This window comes from Pomacea canaliculata, linkage group LG3 (assembly GCF_003073045.1).
Source record: "Pomacea canaliculata isolate SZHN2017 linkage group LG3, ASM307304v1, whole genome shotgun sequence".
NCBI lineage: Eukaryota > Metazoa > Mollusca > Gastropoda > Architaenioglossa > Ampullariidae > Pomacea > Pomacea canaliculata.
In genome coordinates, this window is record NC_037592.1 from 32,303,738 (window position 1) to 32,327,876 (window position 24,139).

Genomic DNA, 24,139 nt, shown 5'->3' on the forward strand with positions numbered 1-24,139 from the left:
TATTGACTTTATGCCAGAGAAACTTGATATTTAATCGACTGATCAGAAAAAAGTATAGTATATTTAAAAATTAACAAGTGTGGTACAAGATATTGATCACATAGAGGAAATCAATTACATCATATCAATCAACTGTCTTCAATATTTCAGCTCCGCGACCCGCGAAAAGCTACATGCTAAACGAGACACGAGTGCAGGGTACAAGGTCCGCTTTCAGAAGTCGCGAAAATGCCCAACATTAAGGTCTTCGCAGGAACTTCACATGTAGATCTTGCAAACAAGATATGTACTCGTCTGGGTATTGAACCTGGCAAGGTTATAACTAAAAAATTCAGCAATGGCGAGTGTTGGTAAGTATGCATGCGTCAGTGCAGTGTGTCGATTGAGAATTTGTTCGATAGTTTTCATGTGGTTTATTCATAGCGTGGTATTTGATTTTTAATTTACCTTTATGAGCAAAGAACCATTTGAGAAGCGGTACCTATAGTGTGGTTGTGTTTTCTTGTGGAGATTCCGAGAATTAGCAAAGACACGTGGATTACTTTCGTCAAGTAAATAAGTGTTGTGCTGAACTATCTGCATCTATGGACTCTTAACAATTGTTTCATGTATCTACGTCGGAAGCCTATAAAATACTTGATAATATATAGTGGTGTCTATATATATATATGTAGCGAAATCCTAGTGATATCCCAGCCATTTCCAGCCTTAAGATTCTAATTCCATCGAATCTGATGGTTATTAGTCCCTTTTACTTCAATCACTTTCAATTAATATGATTATTGATCATGATTTTTAATGAAATTTTAGTCACAATACAGTAATCCCTCGTTTATCGCGGGAGATGCGTTCCAGAACCACCCGCGATAACCGAAAGTCCGCGAAATAGAAACGACGCACGACCAACTAGTCATTATGTTACTAGATATTTACAGTTACTTGATTTGTCATATGTAATTAAAGTTGACACAAACTTTGAGGATCTATTTAGAGCATTTTCTACAAAACTATTTTTATTAATGATACTTTGGTATGTCAGAAATTACAGTATTAAAGGTAATATTAGTTCTTTTCATTTTATGAATGCAGAGGAATCAATATTCGCTCTGTTACTTCTTTATGTTAGTAGAACACTTTATTGCCTTTAAATATAACTTTGTTGACTAAACCTTGTTAAATTTTTGAAATCTATTTGCTTAAAAGCAACAAAAATCTTTGACACTATTGAAGAAATAGTTTCTGTATAGGTAATGTTTTGTAGAATAGTGATATGTAAGCTGTGAACTAAATTTAGCAAAGCATGTAACCCTAAGCAGGTGTGCTACTGTTTATCTGGGTCTAAAGTTGTTTTGATCTGGCACAAATGCTTTCCATGAGTACTTATAATTTTAAAATACAGATTATAATCTTGTGTTTCTACCTTTATCTATTTTGATTAGTTACAGATTTCATGGAAAATGTTAAAATAATAATTTAGTGATGTTGTTGAGACATGAACATTAAATGTATAAATTATGTAGCATTTGATAGTAAACTATTTGTATTATTAGTTTAGTTGATATTGGCAACATGTATATGTAAAAAAAAAAGGAGGTATATAACTTACATAGCATAATATACCTACTATAAATTATATCTATCATTTAACAGTCATAGCTTTCTTGTGTCTTCCATTAATTCTTTGCCATTCAGTTGAACATGAAACTGAACTGTAAAGAGTGCTGTGCTTTAAGCCTTTCAAGTCGTAGTTGAGACTGTGACCTTCAGATTACCTTGTTTCGTATCGAGTCTCTCTCTTTGCTGAGGTATATCAAAGCAGCTTTGTGTAAGGTTCAAATTTACTTTGTGCATGACTCAAAGGCATGGGAACAGTGAGTTCTTTGAGAAGAAGGATTTAGTTTTCAGCCATTACATAAAGATTGTGTGAGAGTCAGAGAATGAATAAATTAGAGATAAAATATTTGCACGAAACACAATAGGTGCTGTCTCAGTAGGCAGATTAATAATTTCTGTGCTTAACATCCATACTCGTGACACAGACTGAGCAGGAGCAGAGACATAAGGAGAAAAATATAGAAGTCTGACTTGACTCATAACAAGATATTTTTTTCTTTATTTATTTTTTTAATACAGTTTTCGTTAACTTGTTGGCTGTCTGTAAGTATGCAAAAAGGCTATGGAAATCATTTCAAAAGTCAATATGTGCTAGGTCAGAATGTATTCTCAAAAGCGTTTATACTTAACAGATAAGCTTCAGAGGGTCCAAAATTTTTTTGCAGCTTAATGGGAATGTAAACAGACCTTAGACTTGTGGGAGAAATACACATGTATATTTTTGTCCTTTGTCTTTAAACATGGCAGCATTCAGCAAAATCCCATGGTTACTAGACTTTTATTTATTGGCACGATATTCACACCTATATTTACAACTTGTTAATTTCGATTAAATTTGTATGTGGCAGTAACTTACTGAACAATTGCAGACTGTTAATTGGTAATTATCATTGTTGCGGTGCACCATGTAAACATTTTACAACTTAACATTTAATTTATTTTTACTGTTCAATTAAATACCTGTTTTATTTTATTGTGTTGTTTTACACATCCAGGTTATCACTATAAATAAAAAGCTTGGTAGTCTGGATTTTTTTCAGTCAGTGCTTTGTAAAATTCTGTTGGTTTGTTAAAATTTATGTGCCTTGAACAGACATCTGTTGAGAAAATGTTTTCTTTTGTCTTGCCATAAAATAAAAGTTTTTAGTAACTTTGCTTTTATGGAGCTAACTGTATTCTTAATATTTTCAGTGTGGAAATTGGAGAGTCAGTGCGTGGAGAAGATGTGTACATAGTTCAGAGTGGGTGTCGAGAGGTGAACGACATGTTGATGGAGCTACTGATTATGATCAACGCATGCAAGATTGCCTCTGCCTGTCGCGTCACTGCTGTAATCCCTTGCTTTCCCTATGCCCGACAAGATAAGAAGGACAAAGTAAGTTATCTGGCAACACTGCTGCAGTCTAGCACAGCTATGCATAATTCGAAAACATAGATAGTCAAAGAAAAAAAGAGTGCAGTACAAATTATTGCGGTTCAGAAAATAGTTTTCAAAATCTTATAAGCTTAGTTCTGGGTTATTTTTAGTGTTATGTTTCAAAAGTCGAAAAGCCATTGCTTGGTTAAAACTGTTGGCCAGTATCAGCTACAGAAATAAGGACAGTTTTAATGTGCTGGGTTCTAGTGCCTTGTGTGGGTTTTATCTTGGGAATTATAATGATTTGTTTCCCCACACACACACACACCCTAAGTCAAATAATTGTTTGGGGGTGAAGTTTGTGTGTGCCACCAGTCTACGAGTTTCTGTTGGTGTTCCTGCCCAGCATTCATTGAGCATATGAAATGTGCTAGGCTGGTGGCTTAAATGTTATCTCTACAGCTACGATGATGCCAATTTTCAGGTATGTGCATTTATGATCGTGGCTTTTTCCTCTTCGACTTTTTGTGTGCAAGAGGGGGGGGGTGTTTGGGATATGTGCATATATATATACATATCAGTTTTGGAGGCTTGCAGGCCTTACAGACCCACAACATTGACAACATGATTTCAAAATGTAAATTTGAGCCAATGCAAATCATGTTGATATGTTTAATTTATTTTTGCAGGCAATAATACATTTCTTATAAATACATCATTTGTTGAGGTAATTAAGATCATCGACCTCTTTTTACCGCAGTAATATAAAAAGAATAGCATTTGACTTAATAGTAAGACCTTATATACAGCGGGTGTTATTGATTATCCTCACCATAGAATGTATGCTGACAGTCTATTTGACAGACATTTTCAGCAGCTTTATTAGCAGTATTTTCAAGGTAAAATCTGACACAGCTTCAATAAATATCGAATCAAGAGAGCTGTTTATGTGGCTAAAAGGAAAAGTTATGATTGAGGACTGCTGGTTCATTCAGCTCTCCAAGTGATGGCACTATTTTATTCTTTAACCTAAGCTGGCATTTCCTTGGAATATACATGCATGTCTGTCCTTACTGGGAACTAGATGGGCAGATTAAGGCAGAATGGTGGTTGAGGTAGCATTATGGTAACTATACTAACAAGAGAGCTAAAAATTTTTGGCTGGAATTTTGTGGAAATTTGATATAGGGACTTGCAATTTGCATGGGTTCCGAGGTGACTTTGAAATTGAAGTATTTACATAATGGAAAAAAACAATTCCTTAAAACTAACAATAACAAGGATTTCAAGAATATGCTTCGAGTTCATTGAACTGTTTGCATCCTTTTGTGGCATTTATGTAACATTTTGACACTATAACACGTGAACTGGACAAAGGCAGGCTGACGAGTACAAGCAGGGACCCGCTTCTTTTTAGAGAACATTTCCTATCAGGTTGATCACAGTGGTGATATATCAACAGAAATCATTTGCTACAAAATGTAGATGTTGCAAATCCTCTTGCTTGGAAGCATCAAGAAAAAAAAACCGAAAAAAGCTCAAGCATTATATTTCTGCCTTTGTAATTTTGTAATTTTTTTTTTTTTTTATGAAATTGTAAAAAATTTCAGATTCATGTAGTTTGAACATGTAAATTGCAGGTCAATTTTATTTAAAGAATATATGGAGTTGTGAACTAAGGACCAAGGTAGTTCAAGGGTGGGCAAAGGTTTATTTTTGTGGGCTGGTCTCAGTATTTTAAACTATGCGGCAAGCTGGTAAAATGCCCACGCCAGGTGATAATGGAATGGACAACAAATGAGTGCATAATAGTGTAAAGCTGTTTTAATTCACTCACAATAAGACTTTAAAACCAGCCTTTCTTTTGAAGACAGCCCACCCACCCCCCTCGATGCACTCTAACAACTCCAACATGTCAGCTGTGTTATTTATTATCTCTGTACTTTCTGTTAGAATGTTACAGACTGCCGATTTTTAATGCTGTTGTATTTGATAAATTAAATTTCAATAAAAATGCTGAATAAAAATATGTAAAACAAGTGCACTTCACATTCTGGCAGATGGGCCTGTCCAAAGACGTCCAGATCTGCCCCATGGGCCATAGTTTGCCCACCCTGGTGTAGTTACTCATGCAAATGTTTATAGTTCATGGGTTCCCTATTCTGACAGGACTGTGTGTGTAAGAGAGAATGAGATGATCATGTGTTACTATTAGTTACTGGATAATGCTTAAAATAGTGCAACTAAGTTGGAAAACATGGGGATCAACAAGTTTAAAGAACGCACCTTTTTATTGTAGCTTGTTTCTGAGGGTCTGATTAAGCTGGCTAGTGCACTGTAAAATTTTGGTGGAGAAAATAGGAATTAAGCAGAGGTTTTATCATTTTCAGAGTCGAGCACCAATATCTGCCAAGCTTGTGGCCAATATGTTGTCTGTAGCTGGTGCAGACCATATCATCACCATGGACCTTCATGCATCTCAGATTCAGGTGGGTAGGCAAGCATCATTTTCTTTATAGTGCTGATTACGCAAATCATGTTTGTGAATAGCTCTTCCTTGTCAGTAATATCTGCGGCCCTATACTCCTTGAGGATTAGCAAGGAATAAACTAATTAAATTGACATTAAAATCACAGTGGGGTTTTAATTGTGGAGTACCAATAAAAGTAGGTTTTAAAAAAGTAGATAACATTGTTATTTTTTTGTCTGCTTGCATTATGGAGGCCTGTTAGATTTAGCGAAATTTGTATGTAGCATATCCAGGCTAGAAGTCAGTATATACACACTGACTCTGACTGTCAATTATAGCCAACAGAAGGCTTTTAGTAACAGGTAGTTATGCAGTAGTGGTCACTGTTTTGTACAGTTAATATCCAGGTGCAGTGTGGTTTGAAATTTAGGGATAGGAGCTCGGCATCCCTTAATTTTTATTAGGGTGTGCACATGATCCTGTTACGCTGAGTTTGATGTGAATGGTATAGTTTGATTTTTAATATCTTTCCCGTTGAACAAGTTCATTTATAATTTGTCCAATTGTCCTTAACATTATGATGATTTTGTTGTTAGAGATTTGTAGAGTTAATGAGAATAGGAATATCATTTTTTTTTTCCTCCAATGAAAAGGTCTTCAACTATATGACAGAACTAATACAGTACTAAATCTGCTTTTTTTAAATTAATGTGGAAGATATTGAAAATGCAGATCTAGGTGAAAAAATGCAAAGCTATGCTATTAACTAAAAAAATTACAAATATTATAATAAACCTGTCATAGTTACACATGTAATTTGCATGCTCTTTATACAAGGCCACTTGTTGTGTAAATTTGTAATGAAGTAGGTAATTACACACCAAACCATGCATGATGCAACTGGTTTTCAAACCTAAAGCTAGTTTTATTATAATTAGTCATCAAGGGAGAGTAATCACACGATATCAGTCAGAACACAGTTACTGTGATAGCACACATACCTGATGTCCATAGTGCATAGTTGTTAAAGGCTTAGCATCATTATTTTTATGGCACAGTGAGTGTGTTAAGAACAGACAGTTTTAGCCTTTTCAGTCTTAAAAGGACGAGTTGGGTGTAAAAAAAATGTTATAATGATTGAGTTAAAGCTCAGTGTTTATTTCCCCAAATCTGTACCTGATAGACCTAACCTTTTCCCCATGCTGATTATTGGCTGAAATATTTATGTATATGTTGTTGACTTCACATTGTACATGGTGATGTTTTGCCGGTTGTTTAAATATTTGCAAATATGTAGTCATTCAGGTGTATCAGCACAAATGAGATATAGAACTATGAAGATGTTCATATTTGTGGGCATGAACTGTAAGAGAAGAAAATTGGAAAGCTTTCATCAGGATTGATCTTGATGATTAGTATCAGAAAGCTTATTCTGCACATTAAACAATGGGAAGTGCATAGCCGAGTGGCATCCAAACTGAGAGGTGCGCTGGTTTGATCCCCAGTAGCACAACAAGAATCTTCAGTCGACCCAGCTGGCAGGAATGGGTACCTAACTCCATAGATGGTTGAGGAAGGTGATGGAGAGGAGATGGACACTGCCTTTGCGTAAAGCTGGCCAGAAAAAACGAAGATTTCTAATACCTCACTATCAAATGACCTGCAAAGGTTAAGGGATGACCTTTACCTTTTACCCTATCTTACCTCAAATTTAAATCCTCATAATGTTTCAGGGGTTTTTTGACATTCCTGTGGACAACCTGTACGCAGAACCTGCTGTTCTCCGATGGATAACAGATCATATCCCAGACTGGCGCAATTGCTGCATTGTCTCACCTGATGCAGGAGGAGCTAAGAGGTTTATTACTGATTTTTTATTAATTGTTCATTTATACTAAAGCTATATCACAGTGAACTAATCAAGCCATGTGTTTTGTACCTATACAGAGAAATTTAAAAGATCTAAAACCCAGAATCTTCTTGTGATGGTTTAAAGAGACAGTTTGGGACTGTTGTTGTTTTTATTGTCTTTTCATTTTGAGTGGCAGCACTTATACAATCCATTTCACGGGGGGTCCTTAACATTCAGAAACATTTATCAGTGTGAAAATTATAATGACAGTTTTTTTTTATATATGAACTTTTCTGTTAAAATCTTCAGGGTGACAGCCATTGCAGACAGACTAAATGTGGATTTTGCTCTGATCCATAAAGAGCGAAAGAAGGCTAATGAAGTGGCCTCTATGGTGTTGGTCGGTGATGTGAAAGATCGCATTGCCATTCTGGTAGATGATATGGCGGATACCTGTGGAACGGTGTGCCATGCAGCCGAGAAGTGGGTTATTTGAAGCATTTGCTCAGTCTGTTACTTAATGGAAAAGCACTTCTGAGTGGATGTGGAAATTTCTTCAGCCACTCATTTAACAACCTCCCTGTTTCTTTAATCATAATTACTGCAAACACATTTAAATTGATTTTGACTATCATGCTTTGTTTACATGCTTTCTTAAAAATCAGTTTCCCAGCCGAAAGTAAACTAATACTAATGATGAAACAAACATTATTCCTTTCACTCCAAGAAACAAGAACAAGATTGGGGGGTTTAAAAATAAGTAAATCTGGATCAAAAAACACCAGTCACGCACTGTCTCAAGATTGGTAGCGCTGAAATTTATGTGGGTTTTTTTTTTTTTTTTTTCTTTTTTGGTTTTTTGTTTGTTTGTTTGTTTTTGGGTTTTTTTTTTTTTTTTTTTTTTTTCTGAGCAGTACTTCAATTTTTTTGGGATGCATACACGAGTCAGAGAATAAGATGTTTTATTTAAGTACTCCTTCTCATTCCATAAAATAGTTTTGCTGTCGTCTTAGATATTTCTGCTCTATTAAATTCTGTTTTTAATATGTAGAGCTAAGCAGATATGATGATCCCTGGTTTGTGTTGACAACATCACAGGTTGCTAGAAGCAGGTGCGCAGAAAGTATATGCTATATGTACGCATGGCATTTTCTCGGGCCAAGCACTTTCTCGCATCAATGACTCCATGTTTGAGGCTGTGGTTGTCACCAACACCATTCCCCAAGACCTGAACATGAAGGAGGCACCTAAAATTAAGGTGAGTTAACTAACATTGCATCCAGTGTTGTTTTAATAATGATGTGGATGTCCCTTGGATTTTGCTGTTTTACTAGGAAAGAATGTGCCAGCATTTTCTTGGAAGTAGATTTTATTGCTTGATGAAGTTTTACAACAGTCACATTTGGTGTCAAAATTTCTCATACCTGTGGCTATGGCTTTATTAAACAATAATCAAAATCAAAGCTCAAACCTATACCCCTGAAAACTGGTGGAAGCTGCTTGAAATGAAGGGCAAGATGACTAGACACCAGCAGACTCCTGGGACATTCGCTCTCTGTCCTGCTTGCCAATCATCTCATCCTTTTTCAAGCATGACCACCACATCCCCTTGTCATTATTTCTCCCAACAGTTCTTGTTCCTGTGATAAAAAGACCCGATGTTCAATACCGAGTTTTTTTAAGGCTGACAGCTACGCTTCTGCTACGACACTGATGAAATTTTCGTTGCCTGTGGAAGCACTCAGTGCTACTTGACAAGCGTGCATGTAAAAATGTATGCAGCATTGTATCTGCTCAGTGGCTGCTGCATTTTTGTGGCTGACAATGTGTACTCTTGTCATCAAAAGGTATGTCTTTCTCTGTGTGGTGTGTTAACATCTCTAAAAAGCTTGTTAGCAAAAGGAATTAGTACTCTTGCAGGCTTTGCAAACACTGGTTTTATTTGTCCTTTATTATACTTTTGCATTTAAATACCTTTTTGAAGATTATTGTGTAAACCAGTATTTTCTGATTAGTCAAACTAATACTAATCCAAGCTCAGTATGATTAAAACCATTTTGAACATCTGGCTTAAATGCTGTTAGGAAATGTGTGGACAAATTACAGGTTACTGGTCGCTACCTTTTACCACCACACAAACACACATTTTCCCCAACAGTACATGGAACCGAGGTTTTGTCGGTGTTTTTTTTTTTTTTTTTTTTAATGGTATCTGTTGGTAAAGCAGTAACTATTGTGGAAATCAACGGGAAATTTATAATGGTTATTTAAAAATTACAGCAGATTGATTTTTTTTTTTCTATGCAATTTAAATATGGTAACTTGCAGAGTAGAAAAATAAACTTTTGGTGGCATAGGAGGCATCAGTAAATCCTTAATTTAAAAAAATGTTCATCCTTTGCCCTGACAGCAAAATGTGTTTATGCTCTAAAGTGCTTTGATTAGCATGCTCATTGATTTCACATTGTGAGAATTGTTCTGAAATCCTCCTACATGACACAGATTATTTGTTGATGCACCAACTGTTATCTTGTCTGTTACAGGTTAAATGTGTAGAAATCATTTAATTCAGTGTTTTCCATCCATAAAATCAAGGGGTTTCCAGATCCTGCCATAACACATTTGGGAGTTTTCAGACCCTCTAAAATTACTGGAAAACTTGATGGATGGGTCACAGAAAATTTATATGTTCATGTCTGAATGTTATTATGAATCCCTGACATCAATAAACCCTTAGTTTTTAATGTGCCATGTTTTTCCATGCATGTAAAAGTGATACTTACAAGTCATGACAAAATATCAGAATTTCACTTAATGCAAATATGTCTTTGCAACTCTCAGTCCTAAAATTGTTTAGATTTTCAGACCTCCTTGCCAAATTATTTTATAAAATTTAGATTTTGCATTATGTGAAAAGGAGATTTAATTGTAGATGATGATTTTTTTGGCTGTCAGTAATAAGGCTTGAACAAGAAGTCATGCAATATTTAATTCCAAGGAATAACGTTTAACAGCACAAGTTATTGGTGTGATTTATAGTGTTAATGTCAGTCAGAACTAATCGCTTTCTTTCAAACGTATGGTTTAAGCCAGTTGATTCTTTAAGATAAAACACATTTGTAAGTTCATTGTTACTAACAAAATGCTACAAGACTGGTACTCATGTTCAAAAGTAGTTCAAAATGAACAGTGAAAGCTATTTCTTGCTAGTGGAATAATATAATAGAGTGACATTATTGGAAAGTTATAAATTCTGTCATTGCAGATATATTTTGGGGTTGAAATGGCTGCTTGCATTTTTATATGTAGGGGAACACTAGTGCTATCATAGTAAATGTTCATATTTTGTGATCCAGTAAAAATGTAGCGGTTTTAGGCACACATTTCAGATTTGAATGCATAGTGCTAGGAGATTTCAAGCAAAGCAGTTTTCCTATGGATAAGTCATTACTTTTTTTTTTTAACAGATAAGTTTTGTTAAAAATGACTTTTTAATTACTTTGTATTGAAGCTTAAATAACTTTTTCTAGCAGAATAAATGATAAGAATATATAGATTGCTTTCTCCTACTTAGACACTGTCTTGATGATTGACACCTCTTTTTAATTGTTGTGCATTTGATGTCCATTTTTTTCCTTTCCCTGAAATCTTATTTTGGTTTTCAACATTCTCTGTTTCAGTTTATTGACATCTCCATGATTCTTGCTGAAGCTGTGCGACGCACACACAATGGCGAATCTGTGTCTTCCCTTTTTGCCCACGTACCCATTTAACCAAGGCCTCTTTACATGGACAGACTGATCCCAAAAGCTGCAATATTTTCCCATTTTTATGATTTTTATCCCTTTCCTGTTTGTTATCCATCCTTTTTCATTTGTTAATATAGCTGTTAATTTTGATAACTGTCTCAGTCTAGGAACCTTGTTTTGGATTCTTTAGAGTATGTTTAACATAAGTAATAGTTCTTTAACATCATATGTACATGGAATGGCTTTAGATGTGTTTATCATGAAAATATACTAATATGTTGATCATACTCTTTTCATGTGGAAAATAGCTTGACAACTGTGCCTGCAACATTATTTTGCATTTTTTGGACGTCTGCTCATTCCAGTTATGTTGTGTTTCGGGGTTTGAAATAGGATTAAGATAAAAGTTTGTAATATACTTTTCTTTATAAAAAGTTTTTTGTTTGTTTGGTTTTTTTTTAACTTTTCCAACTTGATTTGTTATTATCTCATCAGTTGTATGGGAGAAGATATAACTTAAGAAATTACACATTAATTCTTGGGAGGGAGAGAATGGTAGAATAAAGTGAAAATTTCCTAAACGCTGTAACTTCTGATGCTGAAATTTTAGAATGTGCCGCTGACATTCTAAACTAAATATTTCAGTAGAAATATGTATAGAGTAAGTAAGAGTAATACTTCAAATCAATATTGTCTCCATGCTGGTTTTTTTTTTTTTTGGGTTTTTTTAAAGTAAGCATTTTTACTCCAAAAAAAAAGAAATAGCAGTTTCAAACAGACTTAAAAATTAATATAGGCCTGCTTTCAAAAATGTTAAGATTTGATGACACTGATTTTTATATATATTTTTTTTTAATTTGGGGGAAAACTCGGACATTTAAAGAGTTCATATCATTATTATGTTCTTCTCGTAACTGCATTCTGTAAGCCCTATATGTAAGCATTCATAACTGGGGTGTGGGGGTTGGTAGTGCAGTTCAAATTGGAGAGAGAGAAAGAAGTGGTAGTTTTTCCAGACTGCTTTCTTTATTTCAGACAAATATTTCACACCTTTCAAGCAGGCTGGGATGTGGCTGCTGAAATGTAGACAATACAGCTCCATTATTTTTGTCTTACCATATTGCTCATTCCGCTTTCCCTCATTTTGTCATTTTCTACTTCCTGAGCTTTTAAAAATCTAAGAAGCAGAGCTAGCAAGCATATATAAACTTCCTACCGCTCGTATGTTCAAAAAAGTGGTGGTTAAATGGAGTGTAGCTTGATGACTGGTTTCCTTGTTGCTGCACAAGTCAAAGCATCGGCAGCAATTGTTTATCCATATGTTGATCTCCATCCATTTGTGCAGCTGTGCAGGCAAGTGTGCACAAGCCATCTCTTTTTATAATTGTGGGTTCTTTAAACAGCTTTGCTTCTTTTGATAGATGTACTTGGTCTTACTAAGTAGGTGGAATCTTGTTTTATAATAACATCGGATATCTGTAAATTTACGATTATTAGATGCTTTCAGCACTTGATTTTTGTGCATTCTTTAGTGAATCTTGCAAAACATAAAAGTAAGCTTTTTACTTATGCATTTATATATTTCAACTTTGTTGCTACCATATTTTTTGTGACTTTTGTTCCACTTCTCAAAAGGCTGGACTAATAAGCATTACTGCATGTATAAACTGTAACTTATAGTAAGACTTAGCTCTTCCCAACCTACCCCCACTGTCTTCTATTCTTGCAAAACAAAGGTTATTTGTTATTTGTTGGTGTTTTAGTTTATTACCCCACCTCAAAGCTTCTGTTCCATGCTGCAGACTTGCAGAGGTATTTTCTCAATCTGATGCTTTAAAACCATCAGTGCAGCAAAAGTCAAATCAGTAGACGCTTTAACTCTTTAACGTGGTCCAGCATGGAACTTCAAATCCTCTCAGCCATTTTTGTGAAGATCTTTGGCTTTCAAGTGTTAGATGGTGCATGGCATGATTTTTCATCAAGCATGGATTATCAGTCAGCTTTGTCAGAGGAAGTCTGCATTTTTGTAAAGAACTTTTCCTTGTGTCAACAAAAGAGCTACAATTTAATGGAATCAGCATGCATTGTCATCCTTAATGCTAACTCATGCACACAATCATAATTTATTTTCAAAGGCAGATATACTTGGTAGTGCATTGGTCTGTTCATGATTCTTGCCTAGGATTAAAATTTTACTATTTTTCTTCTTGGTTTAATATCTTGAGTGATCCAAAATTTAAAAAAAAAATTGTAATACAACACCCTTAATGTTCAGTGAGCATATATTTTGAATTTTTTATAAATTTGAAACCAGTTAATAAATTTAATAAAAAAAAAAAATCTGGAAGCTTTGATTCTTAGACTGCTTTGTTTTGCACGAATGTTGATGGCTTCATTTTGCATTGTAATATAGTTTTTTGTCTCTGTGACCACTTTAAGATATTTGCTTATTAACCCCCCCCCCTTCTTTTTTATGCAGATTGTGATAACAAGTGTGCATTTTACACAGAAAAAACGTAATTTTGGTAATTTCCAAGTTCTGAGGGATTGTTACTTTTAATATAAAAAGAAAGGCCACCCCAACTTTCACAATATCTGGTTTCAGTAGCTATATATTCAGTCTCCACTGGGTTTGGTTTTATTGCTGGAAAGTGTGAATCTGTGATTAGAATTATCATAGTTTTTATCTTTGCATGATTAGACACTTCTTAGCCATTTGTTCACGAACAGTCTGATTTATTTCATAGGCATCCAAAGAAGCCTCAGACTCAAAGGCATTATAATTTCAAATAATACAATTGTGTGAAAACTTATTGCCTGACATGAAATCATCCAGGTAGTTCGTAGAACTGCAGCCCAGGCTTTGTTCAATTTTTTTGTAATGCCACATTATTGAAGACTTCATTCTGTACTCTTTCACCCACAATGAAATGCATGTGTGCTTAACTTCCACTTCTTAAATAAAACTGTCGTATTCAAATTTGTTTCCTCTCTTTGAAAGCAAAATCTTTAACTTGTGAGAGATTATAAGGTTGAGATTTCTAGTGCCATTACAAAAATAAATAAGCACTTTATCCCATTGATCTGTTAGAAATGTTTTTAGCTGGATGGTGATCACAAAACAATAAAAGCACATTTAACTAGCAGCACCCTTTGTTGGACTTTGCAAATGTAATGTATGAAACATCCTGAGGCATGGTTTAATGGATGAGAGAACATTTTTCATCTGAATTGATATAAACCTTTCAGTTTAGAACAATTTTCTACACTACAGCCTGTAATTTGGGCAGCTAAAAAGATGCTTCAATGCACCAGCTTTATGGTTCCACAAATTTAAAAGAAGTATCTAATATCTTGATTCCATTTACTGTTTAAGAGGAGCAGAATATATTTCTAGAAATTAGAGTATTGAACTGTCATTTCAGCAAATTTCTTCAGTAGTCCAGGTCTAATTTTTTGTTTGTTTGTTCTATCTGTAAAGTATTATGTAAGCTACTCTGATCATTCATTTATGAAGGTTGTACACACTGGTGAATTTGAACTTAATGAAAATACAAGGTGTAAAACTGTTTGGGGTTTTTTTTGTTTTTTTTTTCTTTTTTTCTAACGTTTCCTCAGTTTTAGTTTTGCGTTTGTTTTTCTCTCTCTCTCTTCTTTTAATTTGGGCTTTAGTTACTTTACCAAATAGCATATAGTTTATGTTACTTAATTTGAAAATGTTATGTTTCTGCGTGTTTTTATTGTGCAGTGTTTGGACATCTCTATGATACTGGCTGAATCTATTCGACGCACACACAATGGAGAATCTGTATCCTATCTCTTCAGCCATGTGCCTATGTAGTGCAAGCCACTTTTTTTTTTTCTTGCTTTTACCCTGGTTTATTTGCTCATGAGTTCTTAATTCAAATTTGCATTGGATGACCTTTTTTTAAAAATAATTCAGAGTTAAAAAATATTTACTTTGAGCTGAAGACACATTCCTTGTTATCAAACAGCAAAGAAAAATACTTACAAATATTAAAAATTGAATAAAAGCAATAACCTGCATGCCTGATCTCGAGGGGGGAAATGGGACAAAAACATGGAGACTCAAAGCTTTACAGTGGTAAAAACATTTAAAAAATTTGGGTTGCTGTTTTCTGCACAAACTGGCATGCAGGTGACAGCACATCAGCACATGACATTGCTAGGGATTGTATGGTGGCTTTTCCCTCCCACACACCATTTATTCTGCAAATATCAGATTTGCTGTGGATCCTATCTTACTTTTCCTTTTTTTCCCATTGGCCTCAATCTATTGCCCATTCCTTGAACTTCATCACCCACTCCACCAGCAAGAGCAATCATCTTTATTTCACACGCACATTACAGAATGGCTTGTATAGCATTGTTACTGGGAAAAAGATACTCAAATTAGTCTAATCTTCATATGGTTTTTAATGGTTCACAGTAATTTTCATCTGTAATTTTACATACACATTCCGTTTGTGTCTTGCAGGTGAAACTTAACTAGATTCTGCATTGCTATCTTGATAATAAATGCTGGTTTTCTTTCAGTGTTTGTTGTCCATGGTCTGTACATTTTATTATCCATTGTATGTTTTTGCTAGTGTTAGGTAGGGCTTTGATAGAGCTTGTTCTTTTGAACAGGCATTTCATTTATTAAAATTATTTGCAATGTAATTAAAATGCAGTCTTTTTATTTGTAAAATTGAATTTAGATGTTTCCTGCAGTTGTTAGTTAAATGCCCCTGCAAACATTAAACTGATCATTAGCCAGATGTATTACCAGTCAATCATGTGTTTAATGGCAGCTGGGGGTAAAAGGGTTAATTACTGATATCAATTCTTGTCTGCAGCTTGTTGGTATTAGGTGGTATAGTTTGCTTGTGCATGTTATTAGATAAAGATATTGTAAAAGGATGTATTGTATTACATGGACAACAGCCTGTCTAAATAAAAGGGTATGTTGTGAAGGAATGTACCTCTTGCTATGTGCAAAATTTTCAGAGGCTAGGTTAAGGGCTAGGCTACGATGTGCATTTTGCTTGTTAACAGTTACTATTTGTTACCTTGTAACCATCCCCCAAATCCCCTTAGTATGATTTCAGTGATGTATGTCAGTACTGCAGAGGCTTTAGCAAAACACTTTACATGGCTTATGCTTGCGAAAAGAAAAGATAAAAAGTGAACATCAGTCCATGACTTTTAGGGTCAGTTTTACATTGATTCAACCAAGATTGAAACATCCTGACATCCTGGATTGAGTTAACGATGGAGCTGACTACAAGAATAGTTTTATGTAAAGTTAATCTCAAGCTGTTAAAATGAATGAATGTGCTATTAGAAAAAGTTCTTGTTTTGTTAGAATGTGGGAACCAGTTAATTTTCCAGCTTGGCAAAGCAAATGGATGTTCTTTATAATGCAGTAAAGCTTTGATGAGGAGTATGGTTGCATTCCAAAAATAAATGAGCCCAGTTAGCTTATCAAGAAATGTTATTATTTAGCTTAAAAAGTGCTGAGAAATAATTTTGAAAAGAATATGGTCTTAGAAATGCCAACACTCAAAGATTATTCCTGAAACATTTTTATTCTAAAGCATCGTAAGACTGTCCTTAGGACCAGGATATGGCACTATATAAATTCATTGCATTAAACATTTGGGTTTGGGGCGTTTTATGTTTTAAAATATAGGTTAAAAAGCATTATTGAAATACCCCCTTGATTGGCCTATATAACAAAGATTATTTGTTTCTTGGTATAGTTGGTTGTGTGAGCATTAGCCAGAGAAAAACTAATGTAGATAGTATTATCTATGTTCCTAAATTCCATCATCGCAGAATTTTGCATATTGTTGTGCACGTATTGTGGTGTTGCAATCCTAATTTTAAGATGACTAATGCAAAAGTCATGATAAGAACTTGCAAAAGGAAATTACTTGAAGTAGCAGCTATATCTTGTTTATAGTCTATCTCAGATGTATTTGATTTATTGAATCGATTCTTAACTGTTCTGTGTTGAATCAAGTGAAAAATAAGGTTTATTGATCATTTCAGGTGTTTAAAAGAACGTTTACTTGAAAAATTTCCTCACCTTTTGTCTTGTATTCTATGACTATCTTGCTTTGATTCTATGCAGCTAGATTAATGATTATGTTGTTTCATGTCTTGTTGCATGAATATATACTTTATCGTGCTACCCTTTATTAATGTGAGTTATAAAACTATGTGAAGACACAATTTCCGTGTTTCTCATATTGCTGTCACACCATGATCTTCACCGAAGACATTAAATTGCAGTAAGGATTATTAGCATTCATTGGATGCTGTACATAAATATTCTCGGCAACAGTAAAGTTTTGTACTGACTTGTCACTGCCAAATATTGAAGTAAATTTAAAAGTGTTTGGAGGCTGGTGTGCAAAAGGTGCAGCCAAAAGTAACACAAAATGTTGACATCATGTATGTGCATTGTGTTCCTTATTGTTCACATAGTTATATAAAGGACTAATTTTGTGATAGCCACCTTTGGTGAAGTTGAAAGCATAATTATGCAGTTCAAATTGTGTTCATGTTATTGATGTACGAGTTCCCACACATGCACACAAACACACTCCGATCCTGTTTTTCAAACTTATTACCCTAGACACAAGAATTCAGCTTTGATGTAACATTTTTGCTGCCAACTTGTCTGGAAGATGGAAAACTGGGTTGGTTTGGTTTTTTAAAAATATTTTGTGACTAGTCTTTTTCAGTTTAGTTTATTTTTCTTAATACCCAGTGTTTATATTGCATGCCAATGCAGAAAAAAAAATATTTCTGAGAATACGTCCAGTATTATTTTAAGCTTTATTGATTCCAAAGAGAATATTTCTTGAAAAGCAACTTCGTTTATTTAGGATCAACCCATAACTGAATTTGTGTGATACTGTACATTTTGAAAATTGCACCAAGTCTTTCTGACAATAATGCAGCTATAAAATTTTTACAGGCAATTCGCCCTGTGTTACACCCTCCCTAGGATAGCTAGCATAAAACATTAGGACATCTGGCTTGAAAAATACTGTTATAATAGTCTTCCCTCGAGTTGACTTATCTAAACATTTGACCCCTTTAGAGAGCTGTACACGATAGCAAGACTCAGTTTTTCAAAACAATAAAATGTATTAACACTTTGAGCACTGACAGCAAACTTGCACTTGTGACACAGCAGCTTGTCTAAAGGATGTTTTGTATTTTTTAAAAATCTGGAGATACTTTTTACATGTAGGTGGTAAGTATTAACTTAATGCAGCAGGACTGACAGGACACAAGTCGTGAGAATATCTTTGCTACCTTATTAGCCCTAATCTACCATGCTAATAATAACTGACAATGGTGGTTAAAGTGTTCGAGCTATACTTTTTTTTTTTTTTTTTTTTTTTTTTTTGGAAGGGTGTATGGAAGTGATAATTGTTATTCTTGCATGATTTTTATTTTATTCTTAAAATTATTTTACAGCATTTAAGAACAGTCTAATCATTAACCGGTATTTAATCTTAACCCATAATTTTGTGTTGATCTTTTTTTGTCTGTCATTTCTATTTACACAAGATCAGCTTGACTATATCCTTTGTCCATTCAATCTAGACTCTTCTACCTCTTCCCCAGCTTGTGTGAGTTTTGAGTGACTGAAAAGAATTTCCAAAATATATAGGCTATTCTGTGGCATGTCATTTAACATTATTTTAAAATGGGGTATTGCTGAATACATAAAAGTCCTGAACTTCAAATTTGGTAAAACTTATCCTACTTTTTCAGATGTGACTTGTACACTTCTTTGTACATTATGCAGAATTATTTATTTAGAGAATACTGGTTATGGTAGAAGAAATGCATTGTATGTTGGTTTTTTTTTTTTTTTTTTTTTTAGTTGTAAGAAATGTTTCAAAATGTCTCATTTATATACATTCAAAAGTGCATTCTTGCAAATCCTTATCTACATTCTTAATAAAGTTATGTCTAGGGTTTCAGATTTTATTGGATAAAAAATGCATTGTACGGTTAAGAGTAAGACTTTTACATTAGTAACTTAGCTTGTGGAGTGTAGATTTTCCATGACTTACAAAAGACATATGTAACCCAGGTTTTATTATGAGATTTGAATGCTTTTTAAGCAAATTGCACATACAGTGGATGACTGCAAAGTCTCTTTAGAAGTTGTCATTTTGGAGAATATTTGTAAGTAAAAAGCAACGAGTTTAAAAGGGTTGGCAGTTGTTTTTTAGTGTTCAGTTTGTTCTACTACCTTTTGCATTAACTTACTATGATGGACCTTTGTTAATATGCAAAATATAAAATAAGATTTGCCTTCCCTTTTGTTTTGAGCTTGATGTTCACATTTTAAGAAGCAAAAAAGGGGATCGGGGGAACCAAATTACTGCACTGCCACATGGATTTCTTTCAGCAATAAACGTTTGAGTTGTGTTTTTGATGGTGAAGAAAAGAAAATGTGCAAATGATAATATAGGTTTGTTTTAATAAACTAGAAAAGCTTTTATTGACTAGTTATCCTGATAAGCTTGTGAAACAAGTTAGCATATAAATTCATTTTCCATTTATGTTTTGAGCAAACGAAACCCTTGTAATTACACTGCTGCTTTCTATTATAATGCCATAACAACATCAGAAGAGACAACAGGCATAGATGACAACCTTCATTCTTTATGTCCCCCCACCCTTTTCTGTTTTTCATGCCTTCATGTCTGCACATACTTTCATGAATCAAAAATAGCTTGTCTTTTTGGCTCACGCTGTCATCTAATGATGTTAGCATTAAAGTCCCAAGCTGGAGCAGCGTCTAAAGTAGGTTGTATTTAAAGGTACTCCTGTATGTGATAATTTTGGAGCATTTATGTGGGCAGCATGACTTCCAGTTATAGGAAAGTTTGTTTATACTATATCAAACTATTTGTAGAATAGACACCAAAATGACTTTTGACTCCTTTACTATCAATATCAGTTTGTACAAATGTAAACATATGTAGACTAAAAATCCTCATTTCTGAAATGGCAAATCATGAGTAAATAATGCATTGCCTAAAACTTGTGAAAGGTAAACATTTATATATACATAAAATACTTTATTTGTGGGATTTACAAGATGCATATCTTTGGGAACTAAACCCTACATTGTGGGAGAAATATATACAATGCAAATCTGAAAAAAAATATGAAACTTCCCAACATGCTTTTTAACCAATCTGAAGACATGCTGTCTGCAGGGGTGTATTTCTTGATAACTTCTTCATCTCTGGACATTCTGCAGTGAGAGACAATGACATTTTAGCAAGTGATTGTAGGGAGGGTATGTGTGACATCACACCAGACTATGTTAAGCAGTTTGAGATATAGAGACCACCATAAAACTATATTTACAGTTCAGAAACCAAATAAACCTATATGTTTGACAAATAGCTGCCTCTGAATATGTGGGCATAATACCTGTACGTTTTCATAATCAGCAAAGACTTAATTTTGTAGACCTATATTATTAAATTAAAATATATAATTAGCAGGAAAAATGCTCTCACGCAATCACATAAAGATGTTTACGTACTTCTCTGACAGCGGGAGCCATAATAACCAGTTTCAGAGCAGTCACACTTGAATGTTCTCCCTTTCGCGGGTGAGGTGACTGGCAGGCAGGTTCCTCCATTCTGACATGGTTTCGTAGTTTCACAGATGTTGCCTTTGCCTGAAAAATAATGATGTTTTCATAAACAATAGAGCTGATGCTTCCTTTCTACTATCAAAGTGTTCACTGCAATCTGAATCATATAATTTGAAAAATATTAAGAAATGCCAAATGTTTCACGTGTCTTGATAGTACATGGAAGACATCTGCCAGTTCTGTGTATGGTGACACAAAGTAATGATTTTTTGATGAATTTAAAGGAAGGAAACAATAGGAATTGTTCTACAAACCATGAAAATCCAACAAGCACTCCTCCTTGGTCTTATAAGGGAAGGGGTTAACGCAGCCTGTAGTCTCCTCCTCTATGCATTTCCTCTTTGAGTAGTCTATCCTGCTGCCTGTAAACTTCTGGCTACAAATGTATTCCTGAACTGTTTCACTACCACCAGTTCTGAAAATAGAGTAACAAAAAACTATTTAACTGTTTGGTCTTCCCTAGTGTCAGAAAAAGCCAATTCATTTATACTATAACAATTTCATGTGAACTACAAACTGAAATGTAAAGAAATTTATGGCCTTTTGTAATAGATTTTCTTTACATCCTCCTTGCTTGCTTGGCGTACAGCGTCTGTCACATCGTAGCTATAAGGTATATATAACTACACTGTGATTACTATACGTGCCTACAATAACACTGTTGTAACACTTTATGCTAGAGTCAGAAATTCTGACAGTTAATCGTCCTAATTTTTTGTCCCATGCTCAGATAGACATAAGAATTTGTTCCTTATGGCTGTAATTCTGCCATTGTATGCAGTATGGACGATATACAGGTTACCATAAATGAAATAAACGATTTGCAGAAAGTAAAAATTGGGCTAGATGTCTAAGGGAGGTAATCGTCAGGGAAACGTACTTTGTTGGGGCGGGGGGGAGCTATGTTTAGTGCGCGAGGTGCTACACATCCACGGCTGATTGTCCAAGACTTGAAATTTCGTTTCGGTGAAATGGAATTTGCTTGCCAGCCTGTGGTCTGCTACGTATCGTAGGCAGACTTACCTGCACACCTTCCTCCCCCCTCCCAAATCTGCATACATAGAGGCAATAACGGAACAGTTTAAATTTTTTCATTGCACCTTGCTATTCCTTCTGCAAACCGATACTTCACGTGTACATCAGTAAAATCGGCCGTAACTGCAACACTCACCTGTGCCCAGTACTGTAACGAGACCCAGAATATACAAGGCGTACATTTTAGATTGGAGGACGCCAGCGGGTGACAGAAGCTGTGACCCACTTAACGTCTGCACCGTCACGTGACATTCGTTGCACCCATGCTCCTTCTTTTGTCATCGATCAGTCAACCATACTCTTTACAACTTTCCGTAAGGCCAATTTCACATATTACTCGTACTAGCAATATGCATAAATACGGAAATAATTTCTTTCTCACACATTTACAGTTGGTGACCTTACAGCTGATCGAACCCTCGATCAGCCCTTTCTCGCTCATGTAGTTTTTTTGCCACGGCGCGTGTTAATGCTTCAAGACGGTGATCAGGGGAAGGGATGTTTTCTGTTGTACCCGTTCCACTATAGTACTTGCACCCCTGTGCGTTGCTGGGCTTCGTAGGTGCCCATTGATTTATTTTATTTTAATGATTTGTTTGGTTGCTCATATTATCGATCTCTTGGCAAATATTTTCTTCTTTTGTGTTGGCTGACCACAGGCCACATATCTATAGTGACCGCCAATAAACATATATTTTGTACTGTCCCTATGTGTGTGCTTATGCCTTATCTGTTCACAAAGGAGCGATTGGCTTCCTTGCTCGCACTTCGGGAGAGCGGTCCGGTGGCGCAACGGTTAGCGCCTGTCACCAATACAGTGAACGTTTGCTGCCAAGAGTTCGTTTCTCATCTCGGGCACGCTGTTCTTTCTCTGCATGTGGCATCTGTTTATAGGGCTGGCTGCTTGCCGCAATATAGCCTTAGTTGCTGACACGGCGTAAAACACCAATACCCCCCCCCCCTCGCACTCCGGGGGCGTGAATGCCTGTCGTAGGTGTGACTATAACTGCGAGAGCGAATAATAATACATGCAATGATGCAAAAATCAGTACTCTTAAGAGTATATGCTCTAAGAATGAAAGAAACATGGACAGCAGCATACAAGGGAGAGGAAAACAAATATCAACTAGGCAGTGCGTCATGTGTCAGACGTGTTTTCGCTTAACCTTAGCTAAATAAGATGGGACTTGGAACGGTGAGTTTGTTCCTTGTTGAAGCCACCTATAGAAGGAAGGGGGTCGGGCTGTAAACGAGTGAAGGACAGTAAAAAACATTTTCCCACCATAAAGCATATAACGTTTGACGTAAATGTGAGAATGCTGTGAGAGAGAAAGGCCGATGTTCTTGTGGGTGTTTTTTAAAATGATTTTGCCCGTGCAAGGGAAGGTAGGAGTACACGTGGTGTTGACTTTTACAAGCGGTCAGTTTTCCCTAATTGCTACCCTGGCCCTGAGGCAGGGTGGAGATCGGGCAATAAAATAGAGCAATAAAACTTTTAAGTCCAAGGCTCAACACACACTCTGCCCTGCTATTCAAGAAATCTTGCACTTTTCCTATCAACCAGCTAATTTAACTTACCCCCTCCTCATCCCAGGGCGGTCCGGTGGCACCAATTAGCGACTGTCACCAATACAGTTAAGGTTGGGTGCAGCTCTTGTCTCGGACATGCTGTTCTTTCTCTGCATGTGGCATCTTTTTGCTTTAGTTGCTGTCTTGGCGTAAAACACAATCCTCCCTCAACCCTCCTCCTCCCAAGTATGTCACTGTCCTAATCATCAGCTGTCCTACTGTTCATATCGAAGTCTAAATCCATCAACCCTCAGCATCCTTCACCATTCAGCTCAACGGCAAATAACTTTTCCCATTCTATGCAGGCGGTCAGGTGGCGCAACGGTTAGCGCCTGTCACCAATACAGTGAAGGTTGGCTGTCCTGAGTTCAGCTCTCGTCTCGCATCTGTTTACAGGGCTGGCTGGCTGCCTTGCCATGATACTGCCATAGTTGCTGGCACGGCGTAAAACACCAAGCCCCCCACCCATTCCCATTCAACAGCCTTACTCCATATGCACCCAGTGTCAACCGTTCTTTACCAAAATCCATATATCTACCTCCCTTTCCCCAGTATCCATCTCCCACAAAAAATCCTCGTCCCTTATTCTTCACTCTCTGTGCCACAAATCAATGCTAAATAATCCATCTCAACCATGCAGCCCCAAGAGAATATATCTCTTAACGCATTCTCCAGTGCTGCCTGTCTATAACAGAATCCAAACCCACGAGAAAGAAGAATATGAATAGTTATATACCTATTTTATAAATAAACCAAAAGTGTGTGTGGTATGTGGAAACCT

The 24,139-nt window shown here is 35.6% G+C and overlaps 1 protein-coding gene and 1 long non-coding RNA gene across 2 annotated transcripts; one reads left to right on the forward strand and one right to left on the reverse strand.

Annotated features, from left to right (window-relative positions):
* The first annotated feature begins 21 nt into the window (after window positions 1–21).
* LOC112560691 (ribose-phosphate pyrophosphokinase 1-like) lies at window positions 22–19,508 on the forward strand. The gene is given in 8 exon segments (XM_025232707.1): window positions 22–203; window positions 205–350; window positions 2,806–2,989; window positions 5,362–5,460; window positions 7,175–7,299; window positions 7,603–7,776; window positions 8,392–8,551; window positions 14,791–19,508. Coding segments are annotated over 8 exon segments (1,011 nt in total). The 5' UTR covers window positions 22–173; the 3' UTR covers window positions 14,884–19,508.
* On the reverse strand, window positions 18,932–20,278 carry LOC112560693. The gene is made up of 2 exons (XR_003098570.1): window positions 19,990–20,278; window positions 18,932–19,950 (listed from the first exon to the last, which is right to left on the reverse strand). It is a non-coding gene; the product is annotated as an uncharacterized LOC112560693 (long non-coding RNA).
* Window positions 20,279–24,139: the final 3,861 nt, after the last annotated feature.